The sequence below is a fragment of the Sorex fumeus genome, unplaced genomic scaffold (assembly GCF_029834395.1).
Source record: "Sorex fumeus unplaced genomic scaffold, SorFum_2.1 ptg000013l, whole genome shotgun sequence".
Lineage (NCBI taxonomy): Eukaryota > Metazoa > Chordata > Mammalia > Eulipotyphla > Soricidae > Sorex > Sorex fumeus.
The window spans coordinates 14,547,253-14,574,881 of record NW_026606070.1 but is presented as its reverse complement, the minus strand read 5'-3'; the positions used below and the strand labels follow the sequence as shown (position 1 = coordinate 14,574,881).

The window sequence follows — 27,629 nt, the reverse complement described above, 5'->3', positions numbered from 1 at the left end:
TCATCTGCAAAATTATTTCTGCGGATAAGATTTCTTTGTTCAGATTTCAGCTCTCAATTCATTTACAAACCTAACCCTACCTCAAGAATGTCTTCTAGAACATATGCTTCCATTTCAGCCGCTGTTTCCACCATGTTTTATCAAACTGCCATGTTTCTTACTGCACTATGATTAGATCATTGCCAGCAGGAACACTCCTCTGTGTCAGCAAGGGAACAGGAAATGGAATGTTCTATTACATGCCTACAGCAGCTTAGTCTTTCACTAGCTAGGCATCTACCAAAGGAGCAGGGGGTGACTCACAGTATTTCTTAAAGATACAGAAGCACTATTCCAAAGCAAGCTTTTTGCAAAGAATTTCAACAGAGAAAATAAATTCTCTTACAGTACAATTTCTAATTTTAAAATTCAAAAAATTTTAAAGACGTATTTTTTAAAAGCACGCCTGGCTTCTGGTTGAACAAAAGAGGCTGAAACAGGTTACGTAGCAATGCATCCATAGTTAAAGTCTTGTAATGAGATTAGTAGTTCTATTAAATACGTAAAGAAGGCAACTTCAAGCCGAGTTAGGAAGTTATTACATCAGACAAATGCACGATAAGATACACACACACATACACTGCAAGTATTGATAGGAATCAAAGTAATTAATAATGTAAATTTGATAATTTTTAATTATCAATAGGTTTAGACAATCATCTATGATTAGACTATCGCCAGCAGGAACACTGGCATGTTTTAAAGGTTTTGTCAAACCTATTGAGAAGTATCTTAAGAGTGTAAGATTAACATTCAACTAACAATGTCTTTAGACAGACATATCATGGTCATATTCATTTATTTATTTATTCATATTCATAGGTCTATCTCTAAATTCCATTAAGCAGTATCTGCCTCCCTCCTTCCACAAAACTACAAAAGACAAAAATGATATAGATAAAATTCCAAAGTCCTGCATCTGAATCATTAAACAGTCAAAATAAAAGTAGGTAACAAATAATAGAATCAATTTATAGTTATTACTGCAAGTGATTATTAGTTTGGTAAAATTTGTTACAATATCAAATTTCTTCCCTTTGCATTATAGAATATAAGAAATAAAATGGAAAAGAAACAATGCTTTATGCTCAGCGGCATTAGCAAAATAAATCTGCATTTGTGTCATATAAACTGAATTTAAAATTATCTTTAATCTGCAGTAAAACCAATTTAATCATAATTTCAACCTGAAATTTTTTATTTATACTAGGAGTGATCCCTGAGTGCAGAGCCACACTTCTGAACAGATGGGTGTAAAGCAAAAATGAAATAAAATAAATTCTACTAGCTTAACTAATATATATATATAAAATTTTAAAGAAAAAAGTAGAAAAATTGGAGGTCTGAGTTACTAACATGCATGACCAAATACAAACTGAGGAAAGTGATACGAATGACAGTGTAATGTTATTTCCTCAAAGTGATGTTATATTTTCATGGGAAGTGATTCTGTAGTTCTACTTAGTCTTATTCTCTAAATTGGAATAACAAGAAATACTGACTGTAAAGAAACTATTCTAGTTACAATTAGAAAATTTATTAATTGCTTTATATGGAAAATTTAAAAGTTACCTAGTAATCATGTAAATTGTCTACTAATCAGTTCCCGCTACTTAGTAGGATCCTTACTGTATCCAGCAATATAGGATGGAACTGGGCAACAAGCAAGGTAAAGGTCTCAATTCCTAAACCAGTGATCTTCACGGGTACAATCTGTAGCAGCAGAAAGGTTGAAAAGCAATGGTTTACTGCCTGGTTCTGCCAGTCCGCAGGGCTGATGCAGGTCCTCAAGTTTATAAAAATTAAATAAACTGCCCCGTACTAACACACACGAAAGCTTGTAAAGAGTGGATCTCTAAGGGGCCTTTAAAGGACAGCAACTACAGAGTCACCAGTACACAAGGTCTGTGGCAATCCTTAGGACCAATGCATGAGATTTGAAACAAAAAAGAGCCCCCCCCCCCCAACTCTTTGGGTTGGGCCACACCTAGCATCACTAAGGTATCATTATTCCTTTTAGGTGCTCAAGGAACCATATGGGGCGCCAGGTATTAAACCCAGTTCAACAACATGCAAGGCATGTGCCCTATTTGCTGTACTATCTTTCTAAGCAAACGCCTCATCAAGTTTTTTGAGGGTGTGAGGGTTGGCCTTTGCTCAGGGCATGCTACTTTCCAGCTATCAAACTCAGGTTGGCTTCATGCAAGGCAAGTAAGTGCCCTACCCACTGTACTATCTCCCCACACCACCCCTCCAAACTTTTTTAAAGGAGTTTTGTACCAAACTTTATTTTTCTATTTAGAAAAAGTTTAAAACTTTTAAAATGCACATATTTAACATATGCATAGATTGCTGACAAATGTACTTTCACTCACCTACATAAAAACTACTTACAACAAAATCTGAACCAACTACACTTTTCAAAATGCATGACATGTAATATCACTACTCTTTTTTTCTATACTCTTAAGTTCTATTTTAGCAGAAGTATAAAACCCAAGTGTGAAACAGCACAGACTAAGCATAAATGAAATAAAAAGATTAAAGAGTTGAATGAAATTTTAAAAGACAGCAAAAAATCTGGTCAATTTTCAGCCTATCTATTTACAACTAAAGCACAATCACCATGACTTTACTACAACTTTACCCTAAACCAATTATAATTTATGCCTAATACAGCATGCTAAAATATTCTTTTCATTACTTCCATAATTTACTTTTTTTAAAAAAAAACTATGTTTATCTGTGACATAAGACATGCCGTACTGAAAGGTATTTTGTTTGCTCAAATTAAGGGCATGGACTAATGAATACAACTGGGGATAGGGGAGGAAACAAAGCTAGTCAGATGTAAATCATATCTTGCAATAGCAAGACTAAAAATCTCACAGTATAGAATAACAGGGAAAAGGAAACCTACCTCTCACCAACTCTTGAAAGGCTCAAATAGCGTATTCTTCCAGAAATAATCTATATATGGAAGCATGTTGTGCATCCTTTTCTTTACCCCCATTTTTAAGTTCGATACTCCACTATCAATGTTTTAGATTAGCATACGTAAATCTCTGCTTTTGAGTTGCTCCAATTTTCACTGAAGAACTGTAATTTGTTTAATCAGTTCCCTATTGACAAACATTTATGTTTCTTACATTTCTTAATGCAGCAATGAACGTGCCCAATGAAAAGTCATACACACTCTACACACGTCTGACTAGCAATGGTAAACTTTTTGATGGCACATGTATCTAAAATTTTAACTGTACCTAAGTTCTTCTCAAACAAACTGAACTTCTGTTCTAACAGTGAACAAGACTGCCAATTTCCCCATAAATGCTAAGAATTAATGATACATTACTTTTGTTTGGGGGCCACACCCGGCAATGATCAGTTAACTCCTGTCTTTGCAATTAGGAATCACTCCTGGAATATGCAGGGGACCCCTTGGGATGCCGAGGACTGAACCTGGGTCAGCTGCACATAAGGCATGTAGTGTCCTAACTGCCAGTACCATCACTCTGGCCATAATACAGGACTATTAAATTGAAGTGCACAAGACCCAGAGTTTGATCCCTGGCACAGCATGGCATCTCAAAATTAGGTAACAGTCCTGATGGTTCCCAGATATCACCAAGACTGACTTCCCACCTGACCACCCAAAAAATCCCTATCAAAATAGTTTTTTTTTTAAAAAAGTATCTAGATTTATCCTTAGTTCATTATTCCTGTTTCTCAAGGAATTGAATACTATAGCTCCAGCCCCTAGACTTCTAGATATATGCAGGAATACCTAAAAAGAGCTTAGGTAACAAAAAACTAAGAATGTAGAAAAATGGAATCTATAAATAAAATAATGCAGAGATCAACCACCCTATGCATAAAACAGGATACATATGATGTCTGTTAGCACTCTATCCACCTTATAACAAATCTTTAATCTTAACCTGCGAGTAATTAACAAAAGACTATTTTTGCAGACTCAAAATTTTGCATCATAAGAGATGAACCACACTAAATTGTCTCCACAAAGGTTTAGGCCTACAGGTGCAAAATGGGGCATCATTCCCCTTTCCACTAAGAAAAAACAGAGCATTTTAGCACTGTCCTCAGTGCTCTGCTTTTTGTTACTGGAAAAACAAAAACTTGACAAAATAAAAGGATGTAAAATGTTCGTTAAAAATAAAATGAACATCAGAGTACAAAAGTGAAAAAGCAAAAATCTCAAGATACATAGGCAGGAATCCAACACAACGTTCCTAGATAATTATGAATGTGCAGGCAAAACACACACAAAATTGCATCCAACAGAATTGTAAGCTACCTTCCTGATCATTATGAAAATAAGTCATAACACAGCTATATCGGAAAAAAATTTTAGTATTAGTTTCAACTTACAAACTTTGGCTACTCCATTATACTACTGAACAGGGTTCATCATGGACCTAACTGCAGTGCAGATAGAACTTAGAGGCTTCCTCGTACTAGCAAGCAACTTTGGATATCCACACAGTATCTGAGAATTCAATGCGATTCTGACCCTATCTGCCTGTACAAGTGTATCAAATTTCTCAAGTAAAGGGCTGTTACCAAGACTTCCTCCACTTCAGACATTTAGTCACAAACCCAGTCTGCTCCCTTCCTTCTGACTGATGGATTATAAATCAGAGGTTTCTACAACTCATCCCCTAGAATACAACAGAAAATTTAGAAAACTCACTAAACTACACGTTTATTATAAAAGGATATCTCCCAAACAGCCAGACTGAATAGGAAAAGGAATGGGAAAAGGCTGTGGCTCTTCCAAGTCTTCTCCAAGCAGCACCCCTTACACATACCTCCATGTGTTCAATAACCCTTCTCCCAAACAGTCCTATTTGGTTGTTCTGTTGTTTTTTCTGGGGGTGGCAGGAGGGGCTGGGGGTGGGGAGACACACACACACACAGAGCCAAGCTCAATGCTAGGGCTAACGCCTGGTTCTGCATTCAGGGATCACTGGCATGTGGGGCTCGTGAACTTATATAGGGACTGGACCAAGATCGGAAGTGTAAGGCATCTTACCCACAGTACTAGCACTAACTGTGCACTTGTATATGTGTTTATTTTTGGGCCACCAAGCGATGCTCAAGGCTTACTCCTTGCTCTTTGCTCACCTATTTGAATTTTTCAATGGACGTCCTATCACTCAGGAATGATTAAATCACTAACTTAAGCTCCTGTTCCTCTCTATTCCCAGCATTTCTGAAAGACTGGACTAAAACTTCTCCCTTCTCATCACTTGGTCACCCTTTAGGAAACCAGTCCCTAAATTGGGTTGTTTCTAAAAGATATTTAATTTACAGAATAAAAGATACCTTCACTGCTAAAAGCTGAGAAATGCCTTCAAAAGATACCTTCACTGCTAACAACTGAGAAAGGCTTTGAAGAGCTCTCAATCAGGAAGAAGCATATTAATATGCATAAAGAAAATATGGTCACCTGCATTGCCCATATGGGAAGCAGAGAATCAAACCCCTATTGGCAACAAGCAAGGCAAACATCTACGGCCTGTAAAAGGGACATTACTACTAGTCAAGCAGGAGGGGCACACAAGTAAGCAATAATCCAGCAAGTCAAGCTCACAGACAACTAACAAAGCCGAATTTCTTTTCAATGCACGCTTCATCGATGTCTTTGTTTCTGACAGTTTCTAACATCTCAGTACAGTACATAACTGTTAAGTCTACTTTTCTTATTTAATAAACTGGTCTACAAAGTCATCCATTGTTGAGTTTTAGGCATATAATATTCTAGTACCAATCCCACCACTAACATCAATTTACGTCTCTAGTGTTCCCATGCCTTGCCACCCCTCTCCTTGACAGACACATTTTAAAGTTTCATGGCTACAGTATGGACCTCATGATTTCATTGTTGTTCAATCTGTGCTTTAGATATATAACTATACCACTCTTCTATATTAGTAATGTACCTAAGGACCTGACTGTTCCCCCATTACTTTCCTTCCTCATTTTCTTCCTTCTGTCCTCAATCTCTTTTTCTTCTCTGTCCTTTTCCTACAGTTACACTGGGGTCAAAAAAATGTTTCTAGGTGCCAGAGTAATAGATAGTACAGTAGGTAGGGCAACTGCCTTGCCAGATTCAATCCGCAATTCCCCATATGGTCTCAGGAGCCTTACCACCAGGAATGGTCCCTGAGAACAGAGCCGCTGGCAAGCCCAGTATAGTTCAGTATAGCCAGGTATAGTTCAAAAAACAAAAAAAGAAAAGAAATGAAAATGTTTCTAGGAGCCAGAGACAGTACAGTAGGTAAAGGTGTTTGCCTTACATGTAGTCAGGCCTGGTTAGATTACTGGCACCCCATGTGGTCTCCCAGACTATGAGTGATCTATGAGCACAAAGCCAAGAGATGAGCATGAGTGCGCCACCCAGCCTCCCAAAAAAAAGAAAAAAAGGAAATTATTGTAGGAATTAAGATCTGAAAGCAAGTCTCCATCATGACTAGAACTGCTCAGAGGAAGGAATCGCAGGAAGGAGGGCCAACCAACAACACAGCACTGAAAAATAACTGAATTCTGGATTAACCAACTGACCTACTGATTTTTGTTTTTGTTTTTGACATCAAGCTTGGAGTATCCAGAGATTCCCTCTAAGAAAACCTAAACTTACCCTGATATTTTGGGTTCCAATTTACTTTGATATTTTGCTGTTAATCTTGTGAATTTTCTATTTTCGAGATTTCTGGCATGCTGACAGTACCTGAAGAAGGCTAGAAATTGTAACTTTACTATTCAATGTGCTTTCTTCTCAATTCCTTCTCTTAGGAATTTATAATCCCTCGTCTGTGGAAAACATATTTCGGGTAGTTTGGGTGAAAATGATTCTTCCTAGCAACCAGAGGTTGTCACATGACCCAGGCCTGTCTGGAATATCCCTCCCCCATCTCTTCCAACAGCCTTCTTTGTCCGCCTAAAAATAAAGCTAATATGGAAGAGAGACTAAAATCGTTGTGAGAGAAATATAATTGATGACATTATTCAATCTGGATCTATCCACACCTAAACTGGCTCTTCTCTCTTCTTTAACCATACTCATGCAAGAAGACAATAAACTTACAGAAACAATGGGGTCTTTTTGCTCCTCTTTAAGGGAGTTTGACTAATGTGATAACATGTATTCATGCTTTTTAGACCTCTAGTTTAATTAAAAATAAATTTTTAGTTTAACTCAATCTTTTTCGTTTCATTGGAATGTTTGGGAAAAATGAAATTAAGGAACATTCTCAATCCACCATATTTTTTAAAGTGAGGATAATAACACAAACTTGAAGCAATCAATTTAAAGCTTTACAGTTTGCTGTTGAACATGTGGAAATAACAATAAGCTTACATGAAGTACGTCTTATTGTACATAACATAAAACATTTCCTAGCTCATAGAACAGGGGGAAAGCAGATATATAAAACAATTATCTACTGAATTCTTTTTTTCTTTCAAGTCAAGATCACAACAGATTTTAAAAGAAGAATGAAGGCAGGAAGTTTGGTAACGATTTAATCCTTACTAATCTACTCCAATCTGGCAGTCCTTACAAATCGATTATTTCATTTTAATTACTTATATTCTGCCTACCCCATTAACCTGCTTCAAAGATATATATCATATCCATTCTTATTACTACTTTATAAACCTATCCATAAAAATGCCATACAAATGTCAAATGAATAAATAATTAAACAGATAAAAATCATGAGAACTAGGAGCCAGGATGGTACAGAGGTCAAGGCAATAACCGTAGTGACCACCAGCACCACATGGTCCTTTAAGCACCAGAGATTCCCAGTACTGCTGGGGCATCCTGGTTAATACCAGGGCACCAAAGAGGATTTGAGGAGGATCTGGTTCCAACATCTGTCACTCCACTGATTGCCAGGGTTGATTCAGCTGGTATGGCTGGCTAAGTGAGTGCCCTCTTCCTCCCTCACCACTCCATGCGCGTCCCTCCAAGCTGCGCACTTGGTCGAAGAGGACAGCCTTCCCCGAACAGAGACAGACTGGTAGAGGATAAACAAGTAGCTGCACTCCCCTGCTAGAACCTCCAAGGCAGGGCAAAGCCCTGCAGTACCACATCCTTTATTTAACTCCATCAGTGAACCACTAGCCTGGTTGGCTGAGAATTAGCAGGAGGAGCTCTGGGCTTTGAGAACCACTGGGGAGGAACTCTCTACCAGCCAAAAAGAAAAAGAAAAAGAATGCCACACAGTACTTTTCATCAAAAAATCATAATCCACGGTTCATACATGTTATTTCTCAATAATTCTCCCAAAACAATTGCAAAATGCTTTGTTTGCATGTATGTAGGTGTTTTAAATATGGGGGGGGGGGGGGAGTGAGTATGGTTTCATCAACCAGAATGCAACCAAAAAAAGACCTAAGAAAGAGTTTTAAAAGGAAATGACCTAAAGGAGTTTTTAAAAGGTTGGCTAAAAGGAATAATAATTTCAAAAGTAACCATCACAAGTATAGAAAATTATCAAAATAATAAATGCTTCCAACATATAAAGTAGTGTGCAAACTATGTGATCTCTACTTTAGAAAGATTGGGGGAAATCATTAGTTCTGGAGGTTATTAAAATTAGAATCCAATATTTCTAATTGCCCTTTGATTAAGATATTCAAGGAAACTTCTACTTTGGTAGCAAGATACAGAGACCTCAGTAATTTATTAAGATACATAAATCAAGGCTGCTAAAACAATGGTCCTGCTAAGCAAGAGGCTTTCTAAGAACAACATGAAATACAAAGCAAAATTATTCATGAATGGGACACAAAAGCTAAAATATGAAGCTATGTATTTTTAATGTCTTGGCATAAAAGGTCAAAAGATACAGTAATAAAGCTCAAATAGAATTTCTAATATGGAAAGCTCTCCCAAATACTAAGCCACATTCACAACTTAAAACATACTAGTTCTTGGATCTGGACAAGAAACTTCAGATACTGAATACAGGAAGTTGAAAGAGAAAGCTGAGTTCCAGTGATGAATTTTTGGATTTAGGATTTTTAGATAAAATGATGGTACAAGTACAGGCAACATAAGAATAAACAGGTTAAAAAGAACAATCCATAAAGTTGGTACATTTCTTGGTTTCCGGTTTTTGGGTTTTAGGGTCGTACTGGTTGGTGCTCACGAGCGAATTCTGGCAATGGTCTGGATACTATACACGGAATCAAACGGGCTAGCTGTATGCAACAAAAACACCGTATCTCCTATTCTCTCTCTCCCATCCAGGATTGTTCTCAAGGATCTGAAACTTGAAGAGCAGCATGGACGAACCTTAGCTCTGATACACTGCCATTTTATCTAGAACTACAGAATCATATAAGCCCATATCAGAGAAGCCGAAGAATATGTTTTGTTTCACCACTCACAGAAAAGGAGATTAAGAAACAGGAAAAGGTGATGCATTTTCATTACTCTTATTCTCCCGCCTTATCAACAGTTCATTAAAAAACTGTATTAATTTCTAATTCTGAAGAATTTAATAACATTCTACTAAAATACTAACGGAAACGATAGCACAGCGGTACGGTGTTTGCCTTGCCGCAGCCAGCCCGGTCGAGCCGGGTTCTATTCCTCCACCACTCCCAGAGAGCCTGGCAAGCTAACTGAGAGTATCTCGCCCGCACGGCAAAGCCTGGCAAGCTACCCATGATGTATTTGATATGCCAAACACAGTAACAAGTCTCAAAAAAAAGGGGAGACATTACTGGGCCCGCTCGAGCAAATTGATGAACAACAGGAGGACAGTGTTTTTTTTGTTTGTTTGTTTACTAAAATACTCAAGATCAAGTGAATCCAGAATATACTCCTAAAAATAATCTAACCCAAATTATCATTTACAGAATTCCACTTCCTTTCCACCTAAAACAAATTAACCCATATGCATAATTACAGCTGTAGATTCCATTGGCAATCTAAGAATCAATAAAATAAGAGAAATTAGGAAGAAAAATGAAAGACTTCTAAATATCATATCGTTTTAAATTGCACTTTTAAAAAAATAGCCAAGTATTTCACTAGTCAGCAATACATTTTCACAACTCTGTTCTTCCTCATAACTCAATTTTAACTATGTACACATACACACACACACACACACACACACACACACACACACACGGGAACACAGCTCACAAATGTCCTCATAAGTAGTATCTCATCTAACCCTTGTTAAAAAAATTATTAAAGTATACCTTCTACCCTTGGTGTGAGACTAAAAGATTCAGCTGTTTAAACTTAACAAACTATTATTCTCATTTCACATTTTGAAAACTTATAAAAGAGGTCATCTACAAGGTTATTTAATTTGACCCACTGACCCAAAATTAAAACTAAGAATATTATCCTATTTAAGAACAATCAATTTTTCCCAAGATGGGGATAGGAAAACATCAAGATAGAACAGGTAAACATTAACTGGTTATCCTCCTACAAAAGTCTATTTGGGAGCCCCAGAGTGGATTCATCGATACTAACCAATTCTTACAGGCTTCAGGGCTGTAAGTACTTATGCACAGCAATCTAGGCATCAAGAGGTAACAGACATAAATGGTACTTAAAAGCTAAAATATGAGGCATTTTAAGACACACAAAACTAAAGTTTTACAAATATGGCACCAGGGAGCCAGAGACACAGTACAGTGAGAAAGGGTGTTTGCCCTACATATGGCTGACCTGGGTTCCATCCCCGGCATCCCACATGGTCCCCAAAACCCACCAGAAATTATCCCTGAATGCAGAACCAAAGTAATCCCTGAGCAAAACCAGATATGGACCAAACATAAAAAATAATAAATTAAAATTAAGTTATGGCAATATTTCTTTGAAAAGAAAAACTTTATAAACAAGGTCACGGACCCTCGGGTCTAGCACTCTATCACTGAAATATATCAGGCAAAACTTCACACAAAGACAAAGATACAGAATAGACAACGCTACACTAAAGGAAAATGGCTTTGGTATTAAATGACTTCAAATCTATTTGAAATATGTATTAAAATCAGTGAGCCAAACTATAATGGAATGATATTACATGAAACAAAAACACATGAGGCTAGAAAAATAGTCCAAATATAAACGATAAGGCACGTGCCTAGCACTGGGTGGATCTGGGCCTGGTTCTCGATACTCCATATGGTTCCCCAAATCCCACCAGAAGTGATCGTGAACACAGAGTCAGGAGCAAGTCCTGGGCATCATAGATGTAGAAAAGAGAAGGGATGGGAAGGTGGGTGAGAGGGAGAGGAGGCGAAAGAAAGAGAAAAGGAAAAGGGAAATTCATGAAATGTTAATCATGAGTTTCAAGACTAAACGTAATAGTGTATGGAAACATTTAAGTCCAAAGGCAGCTAGTTATGACTATAAACATTACAAAAATCAGTAAGTACAGGGCACTATTTTAGATATAGGTGCTGCTCTTGCTTTCTTCATATAAGCACCTTTACCTCTTTAACGCAAAATTTTAAGGAAAGGAAGGAAAAAGTCAAGCATGCATTAAAAGCTTAGGATAGAAAGAAAACACTATTTCAAAAGACCACTGCTACATTAAATGGAAAATATAGGTAATTACTTTACCATGAAATCTTCTACAATGTTAATCACTTATAAAATAGTACAGAAAAATGCTTAATCTGCACAACACAATCTGCACAACTAATTTTGTTGTGCAGATTAAGCATTACACACATTACACACAAATATACACATAAAAAGCCATATATACTAAGATGTAATACTGTCTACTGTTCTATTATCTAAATATATCAACCACAGGTAATACTGCAAACAATGGAAAATAAGAAGACTATAAGAAATAAAGAAAGTAACATTAAAATTAGTTGCTGAAACAACTAATTAACCATTTGGAAATGAAGACTGTTTCTTGGGAGCAGAGAATTCATACAGGGGTTATGGTGATTATCTTGCAATAGATCCCTGGCATGGTCAACAATGATCCCCGAGCACAGAGCCTGGATTATCAGCCCTTTGAACAGCAAAGTGTGGCCACAAAACAAATAACAAAAATAAAGCTCCTACTTCCCTCCACAAACCAATTATGTAGAGAAATTAAGTGTAAAAATTAAGAGGCAAAATTATCCATAGGTAGACGCAACTAAATGTTCATCAATGATTAAGTTCAATGTTAAGTTAAATGTTCATCAAAATGTGAAATACGTATAAATGGGAATATGCTTTAAAAAAGGCAATTCTGTCACAGCAGCATGTAAGATCCTTATATACATTATTCTAAGTAAAATTTCAGTTGCAAAATAAAAAAACTATGATTCCACTTACATGAATTACGCATACAGTCAAATTCTTGGAAATATGAAGAGGAGGTAAGAATGGAGAGTTTATTGACAGGAGGTGGCAATGGAAAATTTAATGGATGGCTCTAGTTTTGCAAGATGAAAAATTTGTAGAAATATGTTGCATAACAAATGTGAATATACTTATCACTACTTAAATTGTCCACTTAAATGGTTAAAACAGCATTTTTTCTGTCTGTGTTAACAACTTTTTAATTACAAGAAACAGAAACCTAAAAAAATTAAGTCACTCAAAAGCTTTACTAAACTACAACGAAAACAACCAAGCCCTTGCTCAAATTTCCTTCTAACATCTCAGTCACACATACCATACAGTTAAAAATACAATGCACTAGGTTTAAAAAGATTATATATAAATTGAATATTTTTACTAGACAAGCATGTAAAGGGTATAAAGATAGTGGAAAAACATCAAATATCAGCACAGGACGTTTTAGCTGGCCACAACTGGGGCTTACACACCCCTCAGATAGTCCATGCAAACAACAGCCAGAATGCAGAAAACTCAGAACACTAATAAGCCCTTAGAATCCAGTCTCACAACCTATATGCACCACTTGGGACCCACCAAGATCTCTAACCACCACCCTAACACCCCACTCCCCTAGTGTCCCCATTCCAACCATAATGAAAAGGCCCTGAAATACCTCCTCAGATCCCTGAGCCCTTTGTGGCTCATCCTGCATTACAGAGTGTACTTTTAACTTACAAATAAACTTCCTCTGCTTTACTTTTTTATCTTCTGTATGCAGCTTAAATTGTTGCGGGCAATACTAAAAGCCTGGATGAATTCCCCACGGGCAACACTACTAGTCCCCTTCAAAGGGTTAAGCAGCGGACAGTCCACCTCAATATTTAATAACCAATAAAACGTGGCCAAAGACCAGTAAGTCCTTCTACTTCTCACCTCCATTCGCAAATCACCCAATTACAGTTAAAAAAAAAAAAAAAAACAAGGGGGAGAAGGAAAAGGGGAGTTTCTTCCAAACAAGAATATCAAAGTTGAAGGCTACGCTATAAAAAGAAACAAAAGAGAAAAACATTCTAGAACTGAAAGGGATATAAAAGGAAGCTAGAGAATAAGGAGTCATACAAAGATAAGAGAGAAAGGATAAGCAAGGAGTCATACAATGCCATTTATAATTAGGAGTTTTGGTTTTATTCTAAGAGTAACAAAAAGTCATTCACACTTCAGAAAGATAAGCCTATTGCATTAAAAAAATGAAAAAAAGAAGTGAATTGAAGAACAAACTAGAGGAGTAATATACATCCAAACCAAATAAGATAATACGTGGATTTTACATGCATTAATACATATATATGAATGGAAATTACACAAATGCACAAATGCAAAGGAACAACAAGGTTTAAGATATACTTCGGAGATCTTACTTCCAATATCATCTCCCTGCCCCCTCCCTCTTCCGCCTCACCCTTTTAGCAACAGAAACACTCTTTCTCTGGAAAATCATCCAGAGACTCGAGTTAGAATGATGTCTCCTCATCTATATCTTACTTAGATGAGTAAGAAAACACACCCCACCTCTGAATCAGAGTTTCTTGAATTTTTCTACCCACAAGACCATTCTACCTGAGAAATACAAGAGTTGAGCATTGCCAGAAACACCTTAAACTTCTAACATGTTTGACTTGGAATTAATTTTTGGTTGTCACTTGTTCAAAAACCTTCTAGTATTGTGGCAGAGAAAAAGTACATCAGGTAAGACACTTGACTTACATACAGCTGACCCAGGTCTGATATCTGGGTATATATAATATCTGATACTCAAGATGGTCTCCCAAGAATCTCCCAGAGTGATCCCCAAGCACAGAGCCAGGAGTAACTTCTAAACACCTTCAGTTGTGGCCTCGAAACTAAAACAGAAAAACTCTTATTGTTGTCAAAATTTCCATGACCCTCACATTCAGTAGGGCGTTTGCCCTGAGTGCAGCCAGCCCGGCTGAGCCAGGTTCAATTCCTCTGCCCCTCTTGGAGAGCCCGGCAAGCTACCGAGAGTATCTCGCCCGCACGGCAAAGCCTGGCAACCTACTCGTGACGTATTCGATATGCCAAATACAGTAACAACAAGCCTCACAATGGAGACGTTACTGGACCCACTCGAGCAAACTGATGAACAACGGGAGGACAGTGTGAGTGACAGATATATTGGGGTCTCTATTCAAATATTCATCATATACCTTACTTAATACAATAAATTAAAAGAGGACTGCTGCCATTAAAAAAAAGAAAAAAAGAAAAAAACACCTGTTAAGTCTGAGAAGCCAGGTAACAAGAAAACACATATATCTCAGACTCTAAAACAGTAACTAATGTTATAAAGTATAAAACCATTTCTTAAAATTGCTTGCCTACGATAATGAAAAGGACAATTCACTTCTGCAGCAGAACAACTAAGAATACTGGTGTGTTCTGGCTGCCGAGAGATCAGGTATAAAGAAAAAATTAAAAATAAGGCATGGTGAGAAAAAGAGTGCAGAGGTTAGGGCACCCCCCTTGCACGCAGCTACCCCTAAAGATCAATGTACAATATCTTCAGCCTAATCCACACATTTGAACTTGTTTAGCAGGAAGTTCTGACAATAATATAATGTTTGGTAACAAATCTCTTACTACGTACATACCTATCAATCACATATAAATCATCTACTTGTTCTGCTTCTCTGGTTACCCCAAAGGATACACTACCTAGCCTATTGTATCAGATGACTTTAAAGACTCCAGGTAACACACAGGAAGAGAATTAGTGGCAGCACAAAGAGCAGTAAGCCAAAAAATGATCAAATTTAAAATTTGTTTTGACTAAAAGAGACCGGCAATTTAGTATCTTAGGTAATGATGTAAAGGAAGCATGATAGAAAGCCGTTCAATTTCTTTAAAAAACACCAAATTATGTTACTCATTTATTAAAAAAAAGATGAACTTTAAGTAAACTAAAATCTGTATTAATATGCAATCATTAAATCTATACCTACCCCCAGCTTTCAAATCTGTATCAAATCATAGAGAGCTACAAAAAAAGTCTTGTAGTTCCCAAGACATGTCATATCAGTAGGTTCCTACTGCTTCAACTTGTGGCAAAGGATGAACCACTTAAGAAATCCACGGCTGGAGCAGGAATACTGTGGGCAGGGTGCTTGCCTAGCACACAGCAGACCCCAGACATCCCATATGGTCTCCTGAACAACACCAGGAGTGTATCCTTGAGTGCAGAGCCAGAAGTAACCACTGAGCATCACCGGGTATGACACACCCCCCCCCACCTCCAAAAAAAGGGGAGAAGAAATAGAAGGACACACACTAAAGGAGCATTCTTCCCACAGAGTAAAATAATAGCTTAACCAACATATCAACTGCCAGAGCAGGGTCTTCTGACCAAAATTTTTTAAATAAAAATAAATCATTAAGGACAATGAATACTGTTTCTTATTCTTTCATTCTCCAAAGAAGCTTTCATTATGATAATCCCATTTTTATTCATCCCAGCACAGTGGACTGGGCAAGAGAGAAATATATACATATATATAATACACATTATTTTATAGAGTACTGGACTGAATTAAAATTAAAGATATTAAGTAGATAGCCTTCATTCCGAGCTATACTGGACGCAACAGAATGCCATTTTGGATTCATTGTCAAGGAAGAATGATTACATGTTGGAAGAAAGGTTCATAGAAATGTTAGTCAAAAGGTTACGCCCTATATACAAAAACAATAAACTGGAGATAAAACTAGAGGCTAGCAGGCCAGGAATAGTACAAGGGTAAAGCGTTTTCCTTGCAGGTCAACACTCCCTGGTTCAATCCCCGTACTGCAATATAGTCCCTGGGATACTGTGGAAGTGATCTCTGAGCACAGAACCAGGAGTAAGCCCTAAATAGCACCAGGTATGACACACCCGCTTCCCTGCCCTCAGAGAGAACAAAAGATCAGAGCACAAATGAGAGTTACAATGCTTCTTTAGCATGCAGAAAACCAAGCTAGATACCAATAGAGGCACAATCCCCAAGCACTGCCAGGAGTGAACACCAAGCAGGGACTTGTGAATAATGGTTATCACCTACTTTATTTATGGACTACTTCCATAATTTGGCGTATCTCATCTGTACTTTCAAAACTCTCAAGAAATAAAAAACAAATTTACTCATTTACAAAACTAAAAAACATCATGGATGTATATTGGAACATTGTACGACTAAAATTCAACCATGAACAGCTTTATAATGTGTACCTCATGGTTATTCAATAAAAAATAATTTTAAAAACATGTAATATAGCCACCATTTTCAAACATATTGACTCTGAATAGTTAATTCCATTAATAAACAGTAAGAATATAATTAAGTATAACGTACAGACTTTTCAAATTTGCCACTTTATTTTTGTGTTCCTCTCTGGAGCCTCCTGGGCTGGAGCGACAGCACAGCAGGTAGGGCATTTGCCCTGCATGCAGCTGACCCGGGTTCAATTCCTTCACCCCTCTCGGGGAGCCCGGTAAGCTACCGAGAGTATCTCGCCCACACAGCAAAGCCTGGCAAGTTACCCGTGATGTATTCGATATGCCAAACACAGTAACAACAAGTCTCACAATTTGTTGTGAGACGTTACTAAGTTCCCACTCGAGCAAATCGATGAACAACGGGAGAACAGTGCTACAGTGCTCGCTGCAGTCTCCTAATTTTAGTCACTTCTCTGGTACAGCAGGGAGAAAGAACCACATAATCTACACTGAGTGGATGAATCACAGAATTCGTTAAAATAAAAACTATAAGCCTCGGGGGCCAAGGAGATAGTGCAAGAGTTTAAAAGGTAAAGGTAAAGGCCCTCCCGTTGATCGTCGATTTGCTCGAGCGGGCCCAGTAACGTCTCCATTGGAGACTTTGTTGTTACTGTGTCTGGCATATCGAATATACCTTGTACACAGCACACCCTATTTCAATTCCAAGCACCACATGGTCTCCCAAGTAGCACTGAGAGTGGCCAACCCCAGGGAGCCCAGGTACTCCCCAATACTGCAGAGTTCTACTGTACATCCTCAGGGCACACTCACTCACAAGCCCAGATATTTGAAAATGCTGGGAAAAGCCACGGGTTTCATAAGCACTGACTAGGACACAACCCAAAATAATAAAACTCAAAAACTTCTGGGCCAAAAAGAAGTAAAAGGATTATGGTGCTTGTATACTACTGATCCTAGCTCAATCTCTGGTACCACATGGTCCCCCGAGCACTACCAAGAGTGAACCCTGGGCACAGAGCCAAGAGTAGCCAGAGGACTGCCAATTGCCATACCAAAACCCCCAAATTAACAAAAAGTTATTATTCTGGTTATCCCAATACCTTAACTTAACCATGTTCCATCAGCACTCTGAACTTTCAACATTCAATTACCACTCCCCAGCCAAAAAAAAAAAAATTTTACCAAGGATTCATTAAAAACCTATTAAATACTGTTAATTTTTTCTTCTCCCTGCCCCACAACCTCCCCCTATTAAAAACTTTTCAATTTAGTCAACAGTTCTATGGACCATTGTCATCAGCACAATTCACTGTATAAGCATACTTCAAGAGATTTTCTATCATTTATCAAATTTTTCAGTCACTATATTAATACTGGCTCCAAATTCTAATGTATTCTGATCTTTACATTCCTTCTACTTCGACCTCTTTATCTCCAATCTTATTGAGGTAAAGGTAAAGGTAAAGGTCTTCCCGTTGATCGTCGATTTGCTCGAGCGGGCCCAGTAACGTCTCCATTGGAGACTTTGTTGTTACTGTGTCTGGCATATCGAATACTCTCGGTAGCTTGCCGGGCTCTCCGAGAGGGGCGGAGGAATCGAACTCAGGTCGGCCATGTTGGCCGCTTGTAAGGCGAAAGCCCTACCGCTGTGCTATTGAGGTAAACTTTACAAAAACGAAAAATCCTTTAAAAAAAAAAATCAAGCAATGTTTACAAGTTCTGTAAGATAACAAGAAACTCTAAGTTTGCTTCCAATAATCAGGTCAAATAATTTATTGCATTATTAAGAGAAAATAAGAATCTATTATTTCCCTTTTTTGTAACTAAAATCTCAGATTACAACTCATAGTAAGATGGCAGCTAGATTGTTTCACTTCCCCTCTGGATAAGAATTATTTCTGAAGTTAAAAAAAAAAGTTCAATTAAGAAACGTAGGGGCATAGTGATAATAAAGCAGGTAAGGTATTTGCCTTGCACGTTGTTGACCAGGGTCTAATCCCCAGCATCCCATGTGGTCCCTTGAGCAACACCAGGAGTAATTCCTGAGTTAGGAGTTAGCAAAGCCAGGAGTAAACAGACCCAGGAGTAACCCCTTAGCATCTCCAGGTGTGACACAAAAAGGCCTCCTCCCCCTACCTCCAAAAAAAAAAAAATAGAGACGCATAAGCCAGGAAGAGTACTTCTTTGTGGGTTGTTAGTAAATAGTCTACTAGATTATAGACAGTGGTCTAACAACTTAGAGGATATTTGTATTCATCACGTTTAAGCCCCTAAAGACCAATTTTCACAGCTGTTATTGGCCCCAGCAAAAAAAAAAAGTAAAAATCCCTTTTTACCCATAGTAAAATATGAAAATCAGAGCCAGAGAGATGGTACAGGGGTTAAGACATTAGTCTTGCATGTGGTAGACGCCAGATGATCCCCAGTACCACGTATGGTCCCCAGAGTACCTCCAAGAGCAACTCCCAGCAAAGCCAGAAGTAGCCCCGAGCATCATTAAGCATGGCCCAAACTCCTTGCTCCCATCCTACCCCTCCTAAAAAAAAGTGTGAAAAAATGTAAGTTCACCACATTCACATTTACTAAACCATTAAATTATTATCAAAAATATTATCATAAATGCAAATAAACTGCCTTGAGGATGTAGTATTTGAATTCTATAACTGAATTACAACAGAAGCAACTAATGAGTAGTCTAATGAATTCCTAAATATGTTGCCTTGATGATTATTCAACAATGAAAAACTCTCACAGCACCCACTCCAATTAAGTGTTAAGAGAACTAGCCTAAACTGATAAGCCAATTAAATTCTTACACGGGTCCACTAGAATAAACACAATCAAGCCCTGTTACTTTAAGACTTGAAATCATAAATACAGATAAGGTAAAGGTAAAGGCCCTCCCGTTGATCGTCGATTTGCTCGAGCGGGCCCAGTAACATCTCCATTGGAGACTTTGTTGTTACTGTGTCTGGCATATCGAATACTCTCGGTAGCTTGCCGGGCTCTCCGAGAGGGGCGGAGGAGTATGCAGCTAAATAGTATTTTCAAAGTATTCAGAGTTAAGACAGTTAAGACTTCCAAGAAAATCTATCAGAAGGAAAGAAGATACTTTTGCTTATATAATTTGGGGGTAACAACTATATTCAACCCACCATTTTTAATTAGAAATAGTAGGTGGAATATGATGCAAGTGGAAGTAGTAGCTACTGGGGCGGGGGGAATCACCTCTTTCCACAACATTTTTGGTTAAGACAGAATTTGTCTGATCTGACAGTTGTTAGTAGACTATAAAATAACCTCATCAATTAATAGGCTAGATTTCAGGATTGAAAAAAGAGAGTACAGCTTTCAAAGAAAAAGTAATCAGAAATAGCGGGCGGAATACAGCCATGACCCACAATTTATACATTACATATACACAAGGGCACACAGATGCATGCGTATCTTTTTCTCTCCTATTTTCAACTTGTAAAGGGTTAGTCTGCCAGCAAAAACATTATCTGGATATCCTACTTTCCAAATAGGCCTTTTTTATTAATTATCTCAGAGGCAGTTTCCCAAATCTACACAACTCACATACATACCCACCTAATAATGTCCCATTACCACTAACAAAAAGTTCAAACTTACAAAGTAAAGAGAGAAGAATCTGGCCAGAGACCAGAAGATCTAATGAAAGTTTTGATACGTAACTATGGAGCTAGGAGGAAAAACAAAATCTTGATTTTAATTTCAGCATACTTAGGGCTAAAGAGATTGTAAGTCAAGGTGCAGGCTAACTCCAGTTCAAATCCCTCTTACTACAAATGTTTCCTTAAGTACCACAGGTGTCACTCCTGAACACAGAACCACATATAGCCCGAGTATCTTGGCTGTGCCCCCACCCCCCCAAAAAAGAAATCAGGCTGACCTCATGGCACAACAGTATCATGATTTTGGTTTTGGATGAGATGCTGGGGATTGAACCCAGGTCCTTGAGCACTGCCAGGAGTAAGTCCTGAGTTATGAGTTAGCAGAGCCAGGAAGAGTGAAACTAAAGAAATGGTGTAACAGAGTCTCTCTGGAGAGACATCTTTTCAAAAGTGAGTAAGTCAATCCTAATTTCCTGGCTCTACTCGTCAAAACTTTCTTCATGAGGTTTGTCTTCAGTTACTAATAAAAAAGATTTACTAATCAACTCCTACTGTCTTTTCACTTTATGCATCTTTAATGAAAGTGGTGACATGTTACCTTTAATAGCAAGTTTTTTTTCCCCTTCCAATTCTGCTTCAACAAACACTAATGTCAATTACATTTTAAAATACACTCAATTTAAAATTGGGCACTGTAGCACTGTCCTCCCCTTGTTCATCGATTTGCTCAAGCGGGTCCAGTAATGCCTCCATTGTGAGAGTCGTTATTACTGTGTTTGGCATATTGAATACTCCACGGGTAGCTTGCCAGGCTTTGCTGTGTGGGTGAGATACTCTCAGTAGCTTGCCGGGCACGCTGAGAGGGGCGGAAGAATCTAACCCGGGTAGGCAGGGCCGGAAGAATCTAACCCGGGTAGGCAGGGCCAGCCACGTGCAAGGCAAACGCCCTGCCGCTGTGCCACCGCTCCAGCCCTTAAAATTTTTATTATTTTTTAAATTGAATCACCATGAGACAGAGCATTACAAAGCTGTTCATGATTGGGTTTCTGTCTTACAATGTTCCAACACCCATCCCTCCTGTAATTTCCCAGCACCAGCGTCCCCGTTTCCCTCCCACCCCTTCAAGTTACTCCCCACCCCAGCCTGCCTCTACTGCAGGCAACTCTCTTCTCTTTCTTAGTCTCTCATTTTGGGCACTATGGTCTGCAATACAGAAAGATTTTCATGTATATTCCTTTACTTACGTTCAGCACTCAGTTCTTGTCCAGAGTAAACATTTCCAAAAATGTTGTCATAGTGGACACTCCTCTATCTTAACGGACTTCCACCCCCAATACCTTTGTGCCATCAGGGAAGTTGTACTCAAATTATATAACACGAGTATGTGAATGAGCAGGCTTTGTATCAGTCACAGGTTAAGTCTTGCTCTGCCACTTATTAGCAGTATGACCCCGTAGTTACCCAAAATCCCTGTATGTCGTAATCTTTGCCTCTAAATTAAGCATGAACATGACTATATTCACCCAATAATTGTATACTTCTGAAGCTTTACACTTAACCACTTAATCTCGCTCTCACCTATAAATTGATTTGTTCGTTTTGGGCCACAGGAGGCAGTACTGGGATCCTCCTGGTGGTGCTTGGCAAGCACGGTGCAGGGATCAACCCGGACCCCAACATACAAACAGTGCCCTCTTCTGTGCTATCTCCCTGGCCCTTCACTTATAATCTCCCCCAATTCTTATTTAATAAATGGTGCATTTGTAAATCAATTTGTCTTCAGTTTACTTATCATTTGTAACCAAATGCCTGGTGTATAGAGAATCTCTAATCATTTACCGAGTAAGAAATCAATTACTTTTAATAACTTCATAGTTATGGTAAAAATAAGGATACACAAAAACTGTTAACTCTCCTAATTCTCACAGTGTGTAAGAAGGTTGTTTAACATCATTTACATATGAAGCAGAGAGCAGTAAATAACTTGCTAAGACTATGAAGTTTTTATTACATTTTTTTAAAATCTAGAAAACTTATTGTACTTATCAGGAAATAACAATCATGTCCATTAATTTAACTAACTACCTCTAATACTAATGTAAAAATCACCATCATTAAGAGAACTAAAAGATGATGAAATTCAAACTTCCATCAACCTGCACTCTGGATTCAAGGAAAAACAACTCCTTTTGGTTTCCTAAATGAATTTCTTAGTTCTAGCCACTGAAAAAAAAAAAAAAACTTTTCTCTAAATTTATCAGTCCTGTACTTAAATAGAATAGGAAATATGTCTTACTAAAAATCAAAGAAGGGGACGAGAGAGATCACATCCCATCAGTTAAGGAGCTTGACCCTGGCTTCATCCCCCACCACAGGTGGCCCCCAGATCTGCAAGGAGTGATCCCTGAGCAGAGTCAGGTGTGGCCCAAAGGACAAAAAGAACAGAAAGGAAGTTTCAAAGTTTACTTAACTTCTAGTTTCAAAATACTACATCACTTAAGAAATAAAGTGGGTAACAAATAAGTTTAAGTTAAATGTGGAATTCTAGCATTAAAACAAAGGTACATAGATGGTATTTTTCCATTTCAAAATAAAAACAACATAAAAAGACTCCGAAGTGTGAAACTAAAGAATGTATTTCTGTAGTATTTTTTTTCTTTCATTTCAATCCTCCTTTTATGTCTATAAACAGAATCTCTCTGGGGATGCATATCTTTTCAAAAGTGAGTAAGTCAATCCTAATTTATTTACTGGCTTCACTTGTCTAAAATATCTTCATTAGGTTTGCCTTCAGTTACCAATAAAAAAGATTTTCTAATCAACTCCTAGTCTTTACATTTTATGCATCTTTAATGAAAATATTAATATAAATCACTTTTAATGGCAAGTTTTTCCCTTCCAATTCTGCTTCAGCAAATACTAATGTCAATTACATTTTAAAATATATTCAATTGAATTTAATATTATTTGTTTCTAAAATGAAGAATTTCTTGTGATATCCAAGTAAGGAATTATAAACTTGGTCCATTAATTTCAAAAAGGGAGTATCACAATTTTTACGTCATGAAATATATTCCTATTTTCAGCATCAGTCAGTCACCACAAAAAAAAAACATTTTTAATTTCTAATCTACTTTTGTTCTGTGTCAAATGAGAGAAAGAATTCTTGGTTCTTGTGCGTTTGCGTCCAGGTTTATTCAGTTAGGTAAATTATCTAGAGCGTGATTATATTATTCTCAATTACAATAGAAATTCAATTCTTAGTAACTCTAGTTATTTTTTTAAAAAATAGATTCTTTCTTCATCAAGTACAAGTTTTCCAATTGAAAAAACTTTCCACTTTTCCTCTTAACAGATAAAGTCAATTCAGCTAGCACTTCTTTATTACTAATATACAGATTGTTACAACTTTCCTTCATTTACTCAGGTTAAATACCCCAAAACTGAAATCACCTACCCTTTGTTAACCTCATGATTTTTATTGGAAGGTTAATCTCAAGGATCATGTTATCCACTTTTTTACTGTGCAGTCAATACAACGAATTAGAAAACGGACTTAAGTGGCACTTTGTAGAAATGACAAGATTTCCCAGCTCTATGAAATTCAACAAGTTGATATGCAACAAAATGGGAAAACATTTGTCAACTCACCCATTTAACTTACAGGGCACACTGAATGTTTAACTTATTTAGGCAAGGATGTAGGCAGGTTCTGTATTCTTATCTGTTCATTCCATCACTGTATATTTGTTTGATTTTATTTTGAATGATAGCACTTTTCTTACACCTATTTCTTACACCTGTTCCTCTTTATCTTCAAAATAAATGACAAAACTTTTGTTTACACCACTATGCATAAGTGAGAATAAAGCACATTAAAGAACACTTCTCTAAAGCAAACATACCATGCTATTCTCCAAGAAAAACCTGACAAAAAATTTACCCATTTACAAACACTACTCTATATAATTTAAATTACTAAAAGTTCTACTTAAGCCAAAACTCAATGGACAAAACTACCTAGGTATGTGGCCTACAGCTTAACATTATAGTGTGTAATGCACTCAATTACTGTGACTCTCCCAAAGCAGACCTTTTTATCCAACACCTTAAGATCTTAAATTGGGATTCTCTTTTGCCTAAATCTACATGACTGCATCACTATGCAATGTACCATTTTTTCACACAAGTAAGGGGTGCAGAAGAAAATACTGTCAAGGACTGGAACTAAATCATTAGAGAACTTTTGCTAATTGCCACAACCCCTTTATATCTAGACCATGTTATCCTCATTTTTCAAGTAAAAAGGTTGAACCAGATTAACTCTAAAATGTTACTCAACTATAAAACAAATCAGAATTGAATGATCCTAAATCCATAGTCTATTTTACAGGGGAATGAAAAGATTCTGTCACATCCTTTCTTTCATTGTTCGTATGCAGCACGAACACTATGCTAAAACATCCAACGAGGTCAATACAAAATCTACGAATACATCCTTCCCTTAGAATTCAATAGGCTAAGTAGAATGGCAGGAAGCATCCACAATTTTTTGGTACTTGAATTATTACATCTATACCTACATAATTTCCTCTAATTTGAGGTAAGAAAATCTGATCACTACTAAGAGACAAGTGTCTAACTCTCTTAAGGGCTTTCAATCCATTTAAACAGAAACTGACATGCACTAATATAAATTGAAACAACAGCTTTGCACCAAGTTCAGCACTCTTGTTTGTGGAAGAGAATAAATGGCAAATGGTACTTCTTGTTCTCTCATAACTAAATGTCCAATCAGTCTTTAAAATTGTTTTCCTTCTGCCTCCTGTTCCCATTTCTTTCCTCAAATCAAGATTTTCCTAGTTTCCATATGAGGGAGTGAGCAGGGAATTCCAAAGAGCTAATATAACTAGTAAGGCTAATTTCTTACTCTGTTGTCAGTATGGCATATTTTACTGAGCTTTGGGGTTACATGGTCTTCTTTGAAGAAAAAGGTCCTGCAACGCCGCCTGTCTGTGGACCCGGGAAAAATCATAAACAGTTATTATGAAACCAGATCACTAGGACAAACCAAGAGGCCTTCCTATTCCAACTCACCACAACTAAGCCCAGCTCCAAAGCAGACTGTTTTAACTCCTCCACATTACCGGGGGAAACAAACTGGGTCCACTTTTCCTACTCCTAAGAAGGGGGTTTTCGAAAACGCCGCCTAGGGCACGGGAGGGCCCAACAGAGCTGCAAGTCCTGAATTAATAGCCAGAAACACATAAGGAACAGCCGATCGGGTGCCCTGAAAATCCCTGCGTGATCGAGGAAAGTGAAGGGGGGCTACTTGAAGCGGCCACAAGAGTCCTGCAAAGAACCTGCAGCGGGACGGGATGGAAAAGTACAGCCTCTCACGTGTCCCGCACAACCCCCCGACCCCGGCGTGCGCCCCGCGCCCGGGTACAAAGCCTGCCTCCCCCCTCCAGCCCCCCACCCGAGACACAGCTCCTCGTTAACTCACCATCGGGGGTGGGGGGGGGGGGCATGGACCCACTTCCTAGTGCTCCCCCAGGAGACTCATCGGCCTAATATTAGTTCACCCCGTCCGACTTGGCCGCCGGGAAATATAAGCGGGCCTTGCTGGCCCCGGAGCAACCCGCCGCGGGTGCAAACGGGGAGGCTCGCTTGGCGCCTCCGTTCCCAGCGCGGCCAGGGGCAGCGTGGTGCTCCCCCCAAACCCCCTACTCCGTGCACTCGGTAGTCCTCCACCCCCACGTGTCGGCCACCCTCCCCCCACACCCCACTGCCGCGGCCCCGGGAAGGGGGCAGCGGCAATAAGGGGGGGGGGGGGGTTGGCGCCGATGGGGGTGGGGGGGTAAGGAGAAGGAGGAGAAGGGCCAGATCGGCCCCGCCGCCAAGTCCCCTCCCACCCCCGGCCCCTTCCCCTTCCAGGCCCTTCCACCCGCCCGCCCTGCCAAGCAGGCCCTTGCCTCAGAAACCTCTTCTTCCTCGTCGTCGTCGTCCTCCTCTTCCTCGCTGTTGTTGCTACTGGTGCCGCCGCCTGCGCCGCCGCCGCCGCCTGCACCGCCGCCGCCTGCACCACCGCCGCCTGCACCGCCGCCGCTGTTGTCGCTGTCGCTGCTGCTTTCGCTGCTGCTGGGGGGTCGGCAGGTCCGGTTCCGCTTGGCCTTGTGGGGTGGCTGCTGCGGTGGCTTCTTCTTCAGGAGCAGGTCGCACACTCGCACCATTCCACGCGGAGAGGAGGCCGAGCGAGCCTCGCCGCCGCCAACGCAGCCGCCGACCTCCTCCTCCTCCTCCGCCGCCGCCGCCGCCGCCGCCGCCGCTGCTGCCGCCGCCGCTGCCGCCGCCGCCGCCGCCGCCACGGGGGGGCCAGCCGCCGCCGCCGCCGCCGCCGCCGCCGCCGGGGGGCTCCCTTCTCCCTCAGCAGCCGCCGCCGCCGCCGCCGCCGGAACCGTCGCCTTCTCCATCCCCGGGGAAGAGGGAGGGCGCGGACGGGGGAGGGGCGTGGGGGCTTCGCTCTACCGCGACTTCGGCCGCACCGGGGCCGACACAGCGCTCGGGGCCGCCTCCGCCGCCACCGCCTCGGTCACCTCTACTGCCGCCGCCGCCGCCGCCGCTCCGCCAGCTCTCACCTCGTCTCGCGATACTAAGGGCGGGGAGCCCGGCGCGGGGAGGGAGGGAGGGAGCGGGAGGAAGCCGGGGGGTGGGGGGGTGGGGAGGCGTCGTGGCGGAGCCGGGCGGGCGGGCGGGCGTCCCGGACGGAGGAGGCGCGGCCCCGACGGGGGCCAGGACGAGGCGGGATTGGGGAGGAGGGGGGTGCTGGGGCGACTTCCCCAGCGGGGCGCACCGGGGGGGAGCGCGGAGGCGGCAGGAAGCGCCCGCGTGCCTGCTCTCGCCTCGCTCTCAGCCCCGCGCGCAGCCCCGCAGCCCTCCCTTCGGCCTTCCTCGCCCGTGCCTAGTACGCAGCCGCGGGCGGAAGTGCGCGTGACGCCATCAGCCGGCGCCGGAGCGGACGCGCGGGTGGCCGAGGGAGCCGCCGCGGGACTCGGGCCGGGTTCCGGGGCGCTGCGCGGGCCGGCGGCAGCTGCGCGGGATCCGGGAGGTGGGGCCGGGCCTGGGCCGGGGTGGACGTCGCTTTCCGGACTGGCCCTTGCCCCGCCCTACCACCCCCACCCCACCCCCGCCGCCGGATCGTGAGTGGGGGGGACCCGGAAGAGACGGCGTCGAGGACGGGGAGGAGTCCCCCGCGGGCCGAAGCTTGAGACTTGGGGTCTTCAGCCTAAGGAGAAGACGAAGGAGT

General features: G+C 40.2%; 1 protein-coding gene across 9 annotated transcripts in view; it reads right to left on the bottom strand.

The window, feature by feature from the left end:
* The window catches only part of ANKRD17 (ankyrin repeat domain 17), a 140,032-nt gene extending 113,096 nt beyond the window's left edge, over positions 1–26,936 (bottom strand). For all 9 annotated transcript variants that reach the window (XM_056111507.1, XM_056111511.1, XM_056111510.1 and 6 more), the window contains exon 1: positions 26,299–26,936. In XM_056111507.1, coding sequence (XP_055967482.1) covers positions 26,299–26,796 — 498 coding nt within the window. In that variant the 5' untranslated portion in view covers positions 26,797–26,936. The remainder of the gene's footprint in view (positions 1–26,298) is intronic.
* Between the last annotated feature and the right edge of the window lie 693 nt (positions 26,937–27,629).